Genomic DNA, 16,713 nt, shown 5'->3' on the forward strand with positions numbered 1-16,713 from the left:
AAAAAAAAGAAAGAAAAAAACAGTGCTAGAACTTCTAGGAGACCGTTATGTTTGTATGATTAAGCACGCTAATCAGGAGGTACCTCGCAGTAGAGATAACTAACTTTAATCACTTTCATTTATGCTCTAAGACAAATATCTATTAACGTCTAAGATTTCCTCATTGTACAATATTTTATTTACCCTTTTCTCCAATTTTGTATAGAATCTGTTATACTGCATGTTACTCAGTATATATTCATTTATAGGAAAAACACTTGGTAAACTGTATTTACACAATACACTGTTTATTAAATACAGAGAGTATTTACAAACACACACCCCATACTGACATGTATAAACCAAACGAAATTGTTGCTGACCTGAACGGCTGAGCTCTTCAACGCCTTTACCTAAAAGTCTGTATTGCACAAAATTAGGGTCATAATTAATCACCTCTTCTCCTGAAACATAGCTCTGAAAAGCTGTGCAGCTGGCTGAAAATAATTAGGCCACATTCTGAGTGCGGCCAAAATAAAGATACTTAGAAGGTACTGGTTACAAATCTCTGGTAGGTTAGGTTGCAAAGCAATTACTAGATACTACCAGTGTATTTGAGGTGGTAGAGGAAAAACAGCCCATGCTGTGTTGTGCTGATTGTGAAATGATTTGGAACTGTAGTATTAAAGCTCACGTCACAGCAAGGTAGTGCAAAAGGCAGGTGAGTCGCAACACGTGTAGTGTTAAGAGTCAGAAGCTACACACTGAAAACAGTATTTAGGCACCTAAATAAAATGACATTTCCAGTGGTGTTGAGGACCCAACAGCTCTGCTTGACTTTCACAGATACTCAACAGGCAGTGACAGACAGACAACCGGCTTTGTGTTTGTCAATCTGGAAGGCAGGTTTTAGTGCAATGGTTTGTATTTAGGATTGCTCCAGCTGGAAGCTGCGGGTAGCACAGAAGGTGACAATTCAGTTCTTAAATGGGATGTACCCCCCCTGGGACTGGGTGACAGATGACATGACCTGAACTGAACGCCTCGTAAGTGGTGAGCGGGTTTCTGCAGTGCTGGTTTTGCTCCAGCTATTGTTAAAGCATATCAAGACCTCGCCATTTTGTGGTCAGCTGGGCTACATGAGAAGAAGCTCTTGGCATGCCGTTATCTTCTGACTGGACTTTGCAAGTCCAGTTTGACTGGGAGAGTGTTGATGTTTTTTTAGGGCAAGCTATAAAATGCCCCCCCCGGAGCTCAGGCCTGCTGGATGCTGGTGATAACCTGCAACTTTGCAACACCTTTATCTTTCTTGCTTAAATAGTTTTGCAGTGGTGGTGTTTGGCTTTCACTGGACACTTCTGTTCTGTGGTTAGTCTTGATTGCTGGGTTTTCTTTATTATGGAAGTTCTGGATAGGCCAGGTGGATAATTTTAGTGTCATCTTTGGGTGATACCCTGCTTCGATATAAAGCAGCATAATTCTATTAAATGCAGGGAAACTGTTGTTTCCCGCAACCTCACATCTGGCCCTGAGACCCTGGACAACTCAGGGAAAGAAAAAAATATGTTAAGGGAACGCTAACTGCATAATTAACTATTCCAAAGGTTGGAAGGCATAGAAGTCAGGTTGCACGCACATCTTAATTCTGTCCCTTTGTCAACAGGTGCTATGATCAAAATTTAAGTGACACTTCCACCTTCTTCGGGCTGCTGGCTCTGCTGTGCTGAATCTCGCCTGTTCAAATTTCCAGTCAACCTTCTTGCATTCTCCTCTGGTTCTTACCCTGCAGTTATAACCTCAGTATTGGGAGCAAGCCTGGAAAATTTCAGAATGAAAACTGAAACCTTCCAAAAGGTAGGAGCAAATAAAAAACAGAGGATATTAATATAGCAACAGCTGGACTTCAGCTTTAATAACGTATATTGTTTAGAGCACGTAGCAATTCAGATCAGATACAGGTATTTCTGCTCACTTCTGTTAAATCAGGCCTCTCGCCAATAACACAATGAGAGGCTGGTACACTATATTAAAATATTAGTTACCAAGCCCCTTTCTTTTGACGGGTCTACTAAAGATACTTCAAATGGATATGTGAGAATTGATCAAAGATTCTGCGGGTTGTTGCCACTGCTCACTGGGCATTTCAAACCAAAGACGAACCTGACTCCCATGAAAAAGATACTGTGTTTTTACAAGCAATAAAAAACCACTGGTCACTTGATTGCTATGGGGATGGATATAACTAAACTGGGCTTTCTTAAGGCAGAGAGCACGATCTAAGAGAAACAAAAAAAGACATGGGAGAGGGAGGGAAAGAGAGAGAGAGAGAGAGCTGAATTGATTTCAGTCTGTTCAGGTCTAGCTGGAAAACACAATGCAGCGAAACAGTCCCTTAGTCGGCAAGCTTCTTTTCCCAGGTTTTTCCCATGGTTTGAAGTGGAGAGGGAGGGATGGTATTAGAAAAAGTGTGTGTGTGAGAGAGAGAGAAGGCTGTAGGGAAGGCAGAGAGATGAGAGACATCATTCGGAAGGGTGCAAAATAGTCCATTCCTTCTGGGGAGTGGAAAACTTTGATGTCCGTGTCTCTGGTTTTAAAGTGGCAGTGTCAGGTTCAGGCTGAAAGGCCCTGGTATTCGAATCTTTGTCTGTGCTTGCACTCGGGACTTTGCCTGTGCACACACCTGCACAGCCAAACACCTGCTAGGGCACCCACGCAGCAAATGGGCCCTGCACTTCAGAGCTGGCGACAGAAAATAAGCAAGTAGATGGCTTCACTGATTCCTTGTACAGAGGTTCACGCTGAAATAAAAGCACATTTGTATGTTTGTGTGCATGGAAAGAGAGATAAGCAACAGGAAAAAGTGCTGTGGGCTTTACCCCTTTTAAAAAGCTATTCTCTTCCTGGCATTACTAATGCAGTTATACGGCTCAGAGTGTGTTACAAGGCTCACAATGGCTAAACAGACGAAGACGCACAGTTACAGGCAAGGAGAATAATCTACGAGAAGCACTGTGATTTGTCAGTCATCACATACTAGCAAATTCTGTTTCAAGAGTCACAGGTGATGTCTGTAAGTCAGAAGCCCTTTCTCCTCTGCAGGGTCATGGGCATCTTGCACAGCCTGGCTGTTTTGTCCTTTGAGATGCATTTCAATACAATGCTACTAATGATTCAGACACACTAACAATGATAAGTCCACTGCAAGCCTGGAGGAAAAGAGAAAGAATAGGACCAAATTTATCACTTGTGGCACTCAAGTGAATTCTGCTAAGAGTTGATCCAGAATGCAAGTGGCTCTTTCTCCGTTCCTCCCTTCCAAGAGCAGAAAGGTTTGCACCCATGGTGGAGCTGAGAGGGCTCGTGCTCTGCTGGGTAGCAAGCTAATCTGACTGGAATCTGCACCCAGAAATTGCAGCAGGCACTAACAGGCTGCAAAAGCAGAAAAGGTATTTGAGAATTATGCAGAGTTTCACACCAAGCCGACGACAGATGTAAATGTTACTGTGACGGTCTTGGACTGTGAGGTCTTGGTTTCTAGCAAGAATAGAAGCATGTGTGCATGGGGTGGCTTGTGGGTCCTGATGGGAGACAGACAATGGATCAATTTATGTTCAATTGACAGACCTCCTTTACTGGAGGGGGAGATTTTGACTTGAATCCCTGGAATGTCGGCATTTTCCTTCCCAATACTCATTTTCAGTTTAAATAGATAGAGTGAAAGGCCTATTTTCATGGCAGGTGGGCTAGAGAAGGGAGGTTTTAATGACTCTCTATTCTTGGATTTATAATCTGACACGCTGTACGCACATGTGTTTGTCACAAAACTGTGTGAGGTGCCCACCACCCATCCATGCATTGTCCAGCAGATGTTAAAGCCATCAAGTGTGTTTGCTTCCAGTTCCAAAGGAAAACATTCTCTATTTTGAGATGTGGGATTTTTTTTTTAAACTGGTCTAAACAAACAAACAAAAATAGTCTTGGAGAGGTAGGGCTTACATGATCATAAGAAACCTGTGTAAATGAGGATCTAAGGCCTGTTCCCTGACCCATAAACTGGGTTAGTAATTAGTTGTTCCTGCAGTTTGTTGTTGTCATCACAAAACCCAAGGTTAGGCTGAGGACTATTTAAAAATCACGTGCATTAGCAGTACGGGATATCTAAACATGCACTTACTGCAGTGACAGAGCATTAGTTGGTCCTTATAATAATACCTGAGAGCCTGCAGTCACAGCAGTGGTCATGTCATGCGAGGTACTGCAGCAGCGTGGAAAGCATAGTGCTTTCCCCAAGGGGTTCACAGCCGAAGGCCCCAAACCTACAGATGAATCTGCTCAGTGGGACCTTGCACTCACGAGGTGCTCCATTGCAGGACGAGGACCTACAGTGTACGGGCAGGGGGATACCTTACTCTATTTTTTTTTTATATACATGTGTGCTTCATTAATAAGAGGATAGAGGGTAAAATTTGCCTTATGGCTTGGCATAAGCTGAACTGAACAGAAATAAAGGCTGTTTCTAGCACCAACCGGATTCCTGTTGCTGCACTATAAATCTCTCAACTTCAGATTGATGAATTCTGTGTTTCAGTCATAAGATAAAACAGAATTAGCCAGCGAGAAATGAAAAATGGCAGCCTCCTGACTGAGAAATCCTACTGTGCAAGAAAGGACTACTAGTGAAATGTTGCCTCTGGCTGTAGGGGAAGAGAGAAGGAAGCCTGGAACTCTAGTAATTCTGCAAATTTGTAATTGTCGCAGGTAATTAGGCTCTGTCTTGGTTGCCTGGTCAAGGCAGACCCAAAACTGCTTGCAGGATTAGGTTTGCTCACTTCCCTTGAGCAAATTATCACCTTGTAAGTGATATGACAGTGGAGCATCCTCCAAGAGCAAGGGACCCCTCCATACCCACGGGCACATGATGAGTCAGGACACTGCCAGATTCGCTCACGGCAGGCGAGAACTGCACGAAGCAGCCATGTAGGTGGAAGGCAGATGCAGGATGAAACACTATCACCACTACACCGAGGATACTCCTACATGGCTTTATAAACACTCCAAAAAGTTTTGGAACAACCCGTGGAATTAATGAAAACTGAGCTGAAAATCTCTAGAAACAACTTTGTAAGTCTTGATCTTACTCTCAAAGAAGCCAGTGGATATTTGAATGTTTAGTTCCTCAGGCTTTAAGTATGAAAGGAAAAAGCCCCTAAAATATCTTCATAGGTAGCCCCTATAAAAGAACAAGATTCAAAAGCATTCCTTCAGGAGATCAAGGACGGTCCAGCCTTTGAAGCCTGGAGGATTGGGAAATTTAAAGATCTTTGTGGCAATCATATTGTGCCATTAGAAATCTACCATTTGGAATTGTAAAGCGTTTAAAAGGAATGATTCCAAATTCCACAGCTGTCTGGTGAGTGACAACTTGATGTGGCCTGGGGGGGAGGAAGAAGGCCATTGTTGGGAAAACAGTTAAAATGAACATTTTCTGAACAGATGCTTTAGATAATACTTTGATAAATGAGGTTAAAAACAAATAAAATATTCTGGGTGACTTCCAGAAAATAACAGATTAGTAAAACAAACAAACAAAACTCAAAATTCAGAGACAAGAAATAGGTATATGGCTGGTACTTAGCAAATAATAGAGGACTGTTCAAAATAAAATGAACAATAAACAGAGTCTGAACTAGCAAGATGAGACAATTCTGCTGGCTATGGGAGGTGATACATTTTTTTTTACTGCACTGCAGTTTTGCCAAGCAAGAGAGCTTCTGGAAGTCTCGGCTGTTCATTTTGATAGACTAAAATATTTGAGAATCCATTTTTATTGCCTTTTTTTCCAAACCATTCAAGCAGCTCAGCTGCTGATCAAAATACAAAAGCATTGCATGTGCCTAGCAAGTGGATAATGAAAGTGATCCCCTCAGTTTAGTATCTTTGTCAGCAGAGTGTAGTGAGAAAAGTAAACAAACAGCATCGCTAATGACAAACTGATTTATGGAAGTGTTTGTTTTCATAATTTTCAGCATAATTATGACTAAAGGTCCCGATCCTGTGGCTGCTGAGAACCTTGTAAGGATGTCTGCCGGCTGGGTGCCCTTAGTACTCATTAAAAGCTCCTTGTAGATGTGGTTTGGAAGCACACAGAATAGGGTCTGTTGGGATTATTTTTAAGGGAAGGTTTTTCCTCGCCCTTTAACAGAACCCATTCCAAATAGCTTCTAATCCTGATTTCTTCTGGCAGACCTTTTATAGGTAAAACCAAATCAATATGTATAATTTGGGATAAAAAGGAGAAAATTTACCCCCAAATTCAGCATAACCTTTTAATTTTATCCTCTTTAATCTTTTGATAATTTTTGTGCTTCTCCTGCAGAAAAGCAGTTTTGCTAATCACCTTTGTGCCAATCCCTGCATTCCTGACAATAGCGTGAACAGCTTCGATCAAAGTCTTTGATGTGGGAAAGACACACACACACATATAATCTGAAAACAATTCAGCTCCTTGGTTCTCAATGGTGAGCACTCTGCTTTAATAGAGTGCAAGTTCCGTGGAGGTTTCTAATCCTTTCTGCCAAACAGAAGAGACACAGTCAGGTAGCACACCTTATTCAGAAGTTAAAATAACATGTTACTTGCTCTCAGAGAAAATCAAAACAACTCAAGATCAAAAACAGATTCCGCCAACCCTAACGGGATAGACTTTCTACTCAGATAACTCTTGATCTAAGTGTGTAACAAGTAACCTGCTTTAATCCCTCAAAGCGATGGTGTTACAGATAAGTACTGTAGTAGCAGAGGAGGTGTCTTAAGTTTCAGAAATACACAAAAGCATTGGTTGGAAGGAAAAACAAAACAAAGAGCTGTCCACATGATTGTGTCTTTAGCTGGAAAGGTGTATTTGAGGGCACTGCAAAGAATAAAACCCCTTGAAGACAGCAAAAAAAAAAAAAAAAAAAAATTGACAGGCAGGTATTGAAATGGTGTTTCTTCCGAGCTGGATTTCATTGACTTACACTGTTAAAGCACAAGCTTTACAGGTATAAGCCCCCCAATTTTTAGCTTACAAACCCTGCAAGCCATGATGCTGGAATGGTCTGCTATATCAGCACTGAACCCTACCCCATTTTCTAGAGGTTCAGAGTGGTCATGGGCCATGAAAGGACTGGGATCTTTGACTGTAAGATTTGTGAAGGTGCATTATTGACTTTAGGATTATACCGCACTGAGCACCTGCACCGAGTCCTTTATTAGAGTATGAACAACGTAATGGAAATAGTCATGCTACACATACAGTTTTAGTAATGGTTCAGAATCTTCCTTGGTTCTCACTCCTGCAGACACCTACGTACACACTTACTTCGGCATTGCTGGGAAGACTAGTGCCAGTGGGTTCTTAGCCTGTGATGCACAGCTTTGACAGCTCCACAGCAGTCACAGTAGCTGAAACCGTGCCTGAGAACAAGTGTATGCAGTTGCAGGTCCATTTCTCTTAAAAAACCAAAGAAAATAACGGATGATATCTACATTTTGGACAAAGAATAATTACTGTTACTACGTTGTAAGGCAATTATCCATACTAGAAATCAATACTACATTTAGGAGCAACATATCATAAATTTTTCTTTGTATTACTCAGTGTCTCCTCTCTGGAGCATATTTGACCCTCTCCATGATTACTGCATGCAAATATATGTTTCATCTTAGCCAAATATTTCATAGTTGTTTATACCTTGGGTCACAAATTGGAGAGCACTAAGGCCCCGCTCCTACAGATGCACTTGTCCATACCTTGGTCCTGGTATCCCAGAGGGTCACACTGCACGTGTTACTTTGCACCCAGGCTCCTTCTGGACTGCACCAAGTAGTTTCCTTGGTAAAGTGGCACGGCCAAAGGCTGGAGACTATCGTACAATGGAATAGGGGCATCACATAGTGCAGGGAGACATGGAGCACGCAGATGTAGCCTCCGTGGAGCAACACAGCCTAAGACCAGAAGGGACCCCTTTGACTGTCTTAGTCTGATATCCTGAGTTAGGACTAGCCAGGTCAATTCCTGGTTTAAGTTTTAGTAGTTGTGGTCTAGCCAGGCTCTCTCTCTAGGGAAAAAATCCCTACTTGATACTGTTTTTTTAAAAAATCCAGTAATGGTGAATCTACCATAAATCTTGATAAGCTGTTTCAACAATTAATTTTCTTCACTACAAAAGCACGCTTTATTTATGAATTTGTTTCCCCATCACCTTCTGTCAAGAGATCTTATCTCTTTGTCTGCTAAATAGAAGACCCTGGTATTACCAGATTTTTCTTCCTGTTTCAGTGCTCGTAAGGTATGATCACCTCGCACCTTAACCTTCTCTTTAGAAAGCTAAATAGACTGAGCACTTTGGGTCTCACTATAAAACATGTTTGACAGTCCTGTAATCATTCTTACTACTCTTCTTTGAAACCCCTCTAGTTTTTCAACATCCTTCTTGAAACGTTGGCTCGACGAATTATTTCCAAAGCAGTCACAATAGAGTCAAAAACAGAGGTAAAAGAACCTCCCGGCTCTTGTTTGTTTCCCAGGACAGCACTAGCCCTTTGGTCACAGCACTGCAGAAGGAGCTCACGTTCAGCTGATTATTCATCTTAATGAAGTCTTTACGGAATTGCAGCTTTGCAGGATAGAGTTACACCCTTTCAATGTGACCTACATTCTTTGTTCTTAGATGTGAGACTTTACATTTGGCTTGATTGAAATACATACGATTTGATCATGCCTAAACTTAACATAGGGTTATGCAGCCATAAGCATCCTTTGCCTCTCGCACCTTCTACAAAGCTTTGCTGCTAATGATTTCAGATTTTTTTTCAGGTTGCTAGTAAAAATATTAAATAATGTAGAGTCCATAAGCTGTCTCTGTGGGATCCCATTAGAGAAAGACCAACTTGATAATAAACCTGTCTTTACAATAACAATTTAAGACGGAGAAGTCATTCAGTTTTTAATAAATTTAATGTTTCAGATGTTGCCAAAGTCTATTACAAAAGAGGTATGTTTAATGTCATCAAAAAGATATTAAGTTGATATAAAACTGCATTCACACCAAGTTTCCATAATCTCATATTAAGCAAAATGTGTTATTTTACCTTCCTTTCAATTGGCTACTTAAGTCCTGTACCAGATGTGCTGTTATTTCACCTGAGCTCAAGCTTAGGTTGAGAAATTTTTAATTACTTGGGCCACCTGATTCACTCATTATAAATTCTGGAACTTCCCTGGCTTCCAGGGTGTATTGAAACTCGGTGTAAATGGACCAGACAGTTCCTCGGCCAGCAGTTTTGAACCTCTCAAATACAAGGCTTCCAGAGTTGGTGATTTAGTTGTATGAATATTTGAGTGCTTGAGATTACACAGACAAGATGACCTTCTGGAACAGGATGCAAGTACTGTCTAAAGGCCTCTATGCTATGGTAACCTCATTATATGCTGAAATTTATTTTCCTACTCCACTGTGCAAAAGGAGATGTAGACTGTGGTGGGTAAGCGATACCTGTTCAAAGCATTCTAGGCAGATGATGAACTTCTTATAATTTATCTATTTTTTAATTTTGAACGAGGAGTTTTCCCAAGCATTTCGGGCTTCTGTAGAGTGGAAAGTACTATAAGAAAGAATAACACAACACTAGACTCATATTTCCCTGCTCCACTGTCTGTGGAGGGCTACTTTGCCATTTTGGACCAGAATCCTTCTGCGTTGTCAGTACTCCAGGCTCCTGTGGATGGCAACAATGACTCAGTTATTATGAACTGTTCTTTCGTGGCGGTGAGCTTGTATATACGTACACACACGTGTGAAGTGCAAGCACTTTTCAGCCCCTGCTCTGTGTAGCCCTGGAAGGGGGAATGGACTGCATCGAAGGGTCCCGGTGAAAAGCCAGCCTTAAATCCACTGCAGCGGGGCCGGCTCTTATATGGGGGAGACCCTTTCTTTTACGTGGCCCAGGAATTTGGGAGTGTTGAAAACTGCTGTGCAGCACCAGATGACCCCTGCTGTCACTTCGTGGGTGACAGGCGCTCCTGACCCTGCTCAAGGATAATTAATGAGCATTAATCACCTTGCTGCTCACCCTCCTCTGTAGGGGTGCAGTGCCTAGCTGGGCTTGCTCCAGCTGGTGGAGCAGATGCCCTGGTTACCTGGGATCACCGTCCCCACCGTTAATTATTCACGTTATTAATGAATACGTGGATCAGGTGATGTTACTAATCCCAGCTCGGAAGAACGCGGACCCGTGCGCCGGGCCGCGGGGGCAGTTGTGGAGGGGGAGTCCCAGCGGCTCCCGTTAATGAATTAATTCGTAAACGAGGGTGGGCCCGGCGGCCCCGTGCCCCCCCGCCCCGGTAGCCGCCTCCTCCCCCGGAGGGGGGCAGTGACAGGCAGAGGCTCCGGCCCCATGTGACTGGGGAGCGGCTGCCCCCGTCCATGGCTTGGCCTCCCCCGGGCAGCAGCAGCTCCGGCTCCCGGGGAGGAGGGGCAGGAGCTGCTGCTCCATGGGGAGGAAGGGCAGCCCCCGATCCCCCCAGGCGGAGGGGGGATCCCGGGCCGCCTCCCCCCCTCCTCCCCCCCCTCCCCGCTCTGGGCCTTACCCGAGGAGCTGCTGCTCCTCATCTGCTCCTACCTGGACGCGCAGGCCTTGGGCCGCCTGGGCCAGGTCTGCCGCCGCCTGCGCTTCCTCAGTAGCCGCGATCTCCTCTGGAGGCGCATAGCCCGTGGCTGCCTCAACTCCGGCTTCACCCAGCTCGGCACCGACCTGTAAGCGCGGCCTTCCCGGCGGAAGGGCGGGGGGGAGGCGGCCGCGGCGGCTGGGAAAGGCCGGGGATGCTGCGGCCTAGCTGGTTGCTAAGGGGCGTTCTGCGCTCCTGGCGTAGTCGCTAAGGGGGGCTCCCCGCTGCCGTGAGGGGGCGGAGGGAAGGGGGAGGCTATTCTCGAAGCGCGGCTGCGCCGTCTTTAGTCTGCGCCGAGAGGGGCGGCGAGGGCAGAGGAAGGGCTGCAGCGCCGGGCCGCCCCTGGGAGGGGAGGGACCGTGTGCGGAGGCCCCGGCGCGGTGGGCCCTGACCACTGCTCTGCCCAGGAGGGTTGGGGGGTTGCGGGCAGGCGCTTCTTGTTTCCGCGAGGAAGCAGGCGACTATGGCGGGGGCTTCCCGGGCCCCCTCAGCGCCAGGCCTGGCGGGAGCGGCCCTCAAGTGTTGGGGCCTGAGGCCCCCTCCAGATCGGTTCGGTCCCCCAGACTCCTCCTAACAAAACACACAGGGTTCGAGCTAGGGGAGGTGGGAGCGCGAGGAAAGGGACAGAGCCGCCGTCTGCAGCTGGGGTGACTCCTGTGTGTCCACGCTCCCTGCCCGCTTCTGAGCAATGGCCTCTGCCATGGTCTCAAAGATGCCTCAGAGAATAAGCTGCAAGGGAGCAAGGCCTGGGCTGGTGTCTTGGGGAAAGGCTGGAGAGTGGGCTTATGTATGTTATTAGGCACAAGAGCCTTCATGGCAGGGGGCCCCAGGAATACATGCTGCTTAGATTCTCCTGCTCACAGAGCAGCTTGTGGTATAGCTGGTGATGGCTGTCACAGAGAAAGTGAGTCTTGGATTCTTTGTGGCTTCTGGGTTTTAAAGTTTTGTGGATAGGGGTTGGTTTCCGCCTCTCCCCCCCCAGTTCAACAGCACATCGTAGGTTAAGAATAGGTGTGAACCTTCTTGGCTTTGCTGTGTGTAACACAAGCATTTTAGATGAAGTGCTTTTGGGGCTTGGGCCTTGGCAGTGGTTGGTAAGGATGCAAAGATTGCCTGTCTTCTCTCAAATTTGCTAGCGTACGAAACACCACTTGAGGCAGCCACACAATGTGGGCTTTCCTTGCTCCCTTAAAAATCCCAAGAGGGTTTATGTTCTTAGGATCTATGAATCCCTTCCTATGGTTTCCCTTTAGCTGCCAGCCCAGGATCTTGTTTGTCATCCAGTGACTCAGTATTGTTTCCATAAACACTGTTGACATGAGTCAAAAGAAAGGCCATCAGGTTTTGAGGCCTATTTCGCTGTCTCATATTGCTACCTCATCAACAGCACAGACTTTATGGCTCCTGCTGTCAAGGATTTTCAGCACCACTGAAGTTCTGCTCCTGTGTTGGGTTTTCAGGACAGCATTTCAACCCATTCAGTCTTCACAGCCTGAAAGTTAAGCACAGTTCCCTTGGAAGTCAGCAGGAATAAGTGCTGCAAAATGGCTGTGCGTTGGACTCTGTCTACTGTGATATATGATTTTGTCTCCTCAGGAAATGAAGTTCTGTATTTTTCATTAAGAATAAGGTGATACTATGCTCCTTCAGTTGCAGGAGGGATCAGGTGTACAGCAGAGCAGGTGCAGCGTATGTAAGGACCACCACTTCCCCTGCAGAGGAATGCAGGTCTATAAACAGCTACAGAAGAGGTTTGCTAGGTCAGAGGGTTTAAGTGAAGGGAAGGCTGCTTGAGTATCATAAGCTCCCAGGGATTTCAATGCTGTTAGGTTTGCTATGAACAGGTTTTTTTAGTAATTCTAGGATGTGCTTTTGTGCTGATTCCTATTTTCAAGTTTTCTTTAAACAACTCTAGTACTGAGTGCTGCTTTTAGCATTGGTCAGCACTGCCCTAGTCCTAGGGAGTTCAATCATGGGTAACACACCAAGTGACATTACAAGCTGGTTATGCAGGAACCTTGAGATATATCTGGAGGATGAATCCTTTAATTACTTTTAACTTCATGGAAGGCTCAGACAATCTTCAGTTCTTTGAAACAGTGTGCCAGGTCTTATGGAGAATACCTGAAAACTAAGCACTTATTTTTCCTGTGTGGAGATCTGGCATCTGCAGGCAGTTGCAGGAATTTTTCTCCAGTAATAAGATAAAAGACAAGAGCGTACTGCAGTACCAGGGGGTTTGGGTATCTGTACATCTCTGGAAGAACCAGCATGAGTGCATGTGTTGAGTTGCGGTACAGCTGTAAAATTTGTACTTAGCTGAAGAAGAGTTTAATAGTCTCTGTGGCAGCTTGAGGGTTTTAAATAGCCGTGTCTCTTCCATACCACTTGCTCCTCGTGCATGTGTCCAAGATCAAGAGCAATCTCCAAGATTGCTGCTCTTGCAATTGAGGGAGTAAGATTTGCAGAGAGGTTATATTTTATTTGACTAACCAATACATGTTGGCGAGGTGGTTGAGGTAAGCTTCTTGGCATGCAGTCTTTATTCTTGATAGTAATTCTAAGTAGGAACCTGGTAGGTTGTTCATTGGAGGTTAAATTTGAGCTGAGTAGGTATTTAAGCTAAAATATCACTGGGTAAATAGAATGATGATGAAGATGATGGATAGCTGGACCTTCTTGATAACTATGCTTTCTTAGTGATACAGCGTAAATCTTGAGTTTGTCAAGCTTGGCTTTGACTCGCTCAAGAGCTGAAGCTTCTGTTGCACGTTCTGGATAACGTTGCATGAGGTGAACACTGGTTTTTGCTTTTAAGAGGTTTTTGTGCAATACTGTCCACAATTGAGAAAGCAAAGGCTGGAACCGTTTATGGTAAATGTACTTAACGAAATAACGTGCATGGTTCTAACATTAGATCTTAGACTGATGGTCCTTGCGAGGCTGGCATAAGTTAAAAACTAGTCTAGGGAGTATTCACTGTTTAAAACAAAAAAAAAATTTCAGCGTAGTTTGATCATTTCTGCTGTTAAAGGGCTTTTGATAAGCCATCTGTTAATGCTTTGTAAATAAAGATAAATTTGAGGCTAGAGTGTAAGATAGCTGTGAAACTTATCCCCCCGCCTCCACTTCCCCATTTTTAAAAGGGTGATTAACTTGAAAATGACACCATTTCTTTAAAATGTTGTTTCTGTTAGGTGTATCTTCAGATAATAGTAACAAGAAGATCAGAGGGAACAGGCTTTAGCTTGTACATGAAGCAACTGTTTGTGCAGTCAGCTTGCTTATAAAACTTCTTTATGCCGAAATAGGGAAGACAGAAAATTTATAAGAAACTGGTTGCAAAACCCTAGCTGTTAGCAGCATGGAAAAGAGAAATTGTAGTATACCCGAAACAATTTGATTTAATTTTAAAAATTATCTACTTCTCATCCTGACTATTTACCTTTAAAAATTGCCAGCTATGGTTATCTCAGGACACGTAGTTAGGCTTAAAATGTTGAATTGATTTGCTAATGTTGTCAAAGGAAGATGTGGACTTAATCCCAGTCACTAGCTGTTACGCTGAAAGGCACGTTCACAACATTGACAATCTCATATTTGCCCTTTCTGGTACATTCAGCTAATCGGGAGCTGCGGATGTAAGCAAAGTTAAGTTTTTAAGGTATCGATTCAGTTGTGTGCTTGTGGAAGAAGAAAGTTTGCTTTGAGTAATGTTTCTGTACACTTCATTCCTTGTGGCAGGGGGGCAATCACTAGCTTTGCATCAGTGTGAATTACTGTGTATTAGGGACAGCAGGGCCTGACTTGGAAGGGTTCTTAAAGCACATTCTTAGTGTTAGAAATGTGCTGTTTCTTCTTTGAGTCAGCAGTAAGCAAATGCTTAATATAATATTGTGTTGGTATTATGGAAGTATAGAGTGGTTTTAGATGGATGTGGTTCTTGGCACCTGTCCTACAAGTCTCTCTACGTCAGGCTGCACTTGTTCTGTATAGTCATGTTAATTTTATGTATAGACCTGTACTGCAACAAGACCTTGTCATGGGGATGGTAAAAAGATAGTCCCTATGCTGGAGATTTTTGGTTCACTCAGTCATAGGAGCTGCTGAAGCAAGAGTCGAGCCCTGTCTTCATGACGTAAGGTGAACAGAGCATTTTTGTTCCAAAAATGCATGGCAGCATATCACAGAAAAGTTAAAGCTTAAGAACACTTTCTGCAGCTAAACTGTAGCTGAGCAGTAGCACAAAGCCTTTGGGGTTTTTGGTGAGTATAGTGATATTACAGTTGTGTCTGGTAGCCTGTGTCTGTTTTGCCAGCTGTTGCACAGGCCCAGCAAGAGCAGTCTCTGCCCTGACGAGCTTGCTGCCTAAATAGCCAGGGTAAACAAGGGCTGGGAGGGGAAGCGGAGGCAGAGAGATGTCAGCCAAGCTGCCCTCTGTGCAGCAGGTCAGTGTCAGAGCCAGGAATAGCAGAGGGTGCTTTAAGCCTTTACCCAGTGCCTGCCTGCTGGACCACCTTGGACTGGAGAAATCGGAGAGGCAAAGAGCTCATTGCAAGGTGGTTCTTTATTTAAAGCATGGAAGAAAGGAATAAAGTTGCAGCTGGGCTAAACTTATTTCCTCTTTGTTACAAAGGAATTTTAGAGGGCAAGTTAAAAGTTGCAACCTAAATAGCTTGACAATGTGCTCTTTGTAATATATTAATAGCTGTTGTCAAAATACAGAAATGTTCCAGTGCATATTTTCTCTCTCCCTGTCTCCTGGTCTGCCTTGCCCACTAGGATTGTGGTATATTCTCTGGTTCAGAGAAACAGATTCATTAATGAATGAATTTATCATCTTTGAGTATTTAAGAGCTTGTGTAAGCATTTTGTGTGAGTTAATAAAAGCTGTGTTTTCTCCAGTCTTGGAAAAATATATACACCTGCGGGAGCAGGAAATGGCCAATCTATGCAAGTCAAATCCAAATGCAAAGTGCAGCAATCATAGGAGACCTCTGCCTTCAGTACTGGAGGGGGAGGGAGTGTGAATGCCTGTAAAGCTGCTTCAGTTTCCTTCATCTTTTAAAACTTGTTTTACCAAAGTTTCATTACTTTAAGTCAGAAATGAAGTAGGCAAGGAACTGGTGCAGATGATGCAGAGGGGAATGCTCTGGGGAGGATATTGCAATAACAGCAACAGCCTGGAATAGGGCACACAGCTATTGCTTTGTGCTGGAAAAGTCAGTGGTTTTTAGAAACTCTGCTTAGATTCATTCTTGTTCCATCTTAAACTGTTAGTCCTGGGCAGGACAGATCTGCCAGGACAGCTCCACAATATTAAAACTGCTTCTTGTTCTGGGAATGTGACATTGTTTGTAAGAGTTCTTTCAGGCCTGCCTACCCTTCCCTTAAAATCTTCACGAGTTCAAAGTGGAAGAAGAATTTTATCTAGTTCAGGGCTTAAAAAAATGTGTGCTGTGCTTGTTGCTATTATCCCTATAACCTGCATAAGTGAACTAGCTATGGGTTATTTCACTCTGTCCAAATACTACCCTGACAGTCGTCTCTTTCAAATCAGAATATATATGACAACTATTGAGCAGCTGCAAGTTTTCTCAGATCTTCCCGGGGCTATGCATTTTTTGAAGCAGCCCAGATTTCATCTCCAAAAAGCCTATATAAGTCCCTGAGAGAGGCCAAACCCTGCCCGGAGTTCCTAGCCATGATCCCATTGCAATCACTTGTAAGGGAGAGGGCATCTGATGGCAGAGTGGTCTGGCTCGGTCTTGGTGATGATGGTTTTTTTTTTTTGGGAAGCCTACATGAAGGTGTGTGTCTTTGCTGCGTGTACAGAAATTTGCCTGCAGCTCTGGCTCTTATTAGAGTCTCTGGCTTCTTCATGCAGGTGAATCGTTCATGAGAGCTGTGAGGTGGAGCATTAAACCTGCACAGCCTGGTAACGTCTAACTGAGATAGCGTAGACACACCAGAGGAGGCAAGGAACAGTGAAAGAACAGGCTGCAGAGCTCTTTTCCGTCTCAGAG

At 44.2% G+C, this 16,713-nt stretch overlaps 1 protein-coding gene and 1 long non-coding RNA gene across 2 annotated transcripts in view; one reads left to right on the plus strand and one right to left on the minus strand.

The window, feature by feature from the left end:
* Positions 1 to 8,958: 8,958 nt before the first annotated feature.
* Positions 8,959 to 10,778, minus strand: LOC148054841 (uncharacterized). Its single transcript, XR_015706894.1, has 2 exons — positions 10,642 to 10,778; positions 8,959 to 9,738 (listed from the first exon to the last, which is right to left on the minus strand). It is a non-coding gene; the product is annotated as an uncharacterized LOC148054841 (long non-coding RNA).
* FBXW4 (F-box and WD repeat domain containing 4) overlaps positions 10,499 to 16,713 on the plus strand; it is a 62,646-nt gene continuing 56,431 nt past the window's right edge. The window contains 2 exon segments of the mRNA XM_009466068.2: positions 10,499 to 10,570; positions 10,573 to 10,775. Of these exon segments, the coding sequence (XP_009464343.2) occupies positions 10,514 to 10,570; positions 10,573 to 10,775 (260 nt within the window). The 5' untranslated portion in view covers positions 10,499 to 10,513.

This window comes from Nipponia nippon, unplaced genomic scaffold (assembly GCF_047370975.1).
Source record: "Nipponia nippon isolate SJK-2023a ecotype South Korea unplaced genomic scaffold, ASM4737097v1 scaffold_3, whole genome shotgun sequence".
NCBI classification, from domain to species: Eukaryota; Metazoa; Chordata; class Aves; order Pelecaniformes; family Threskiornithidae; genus Nipponia; species Nipponia nippon.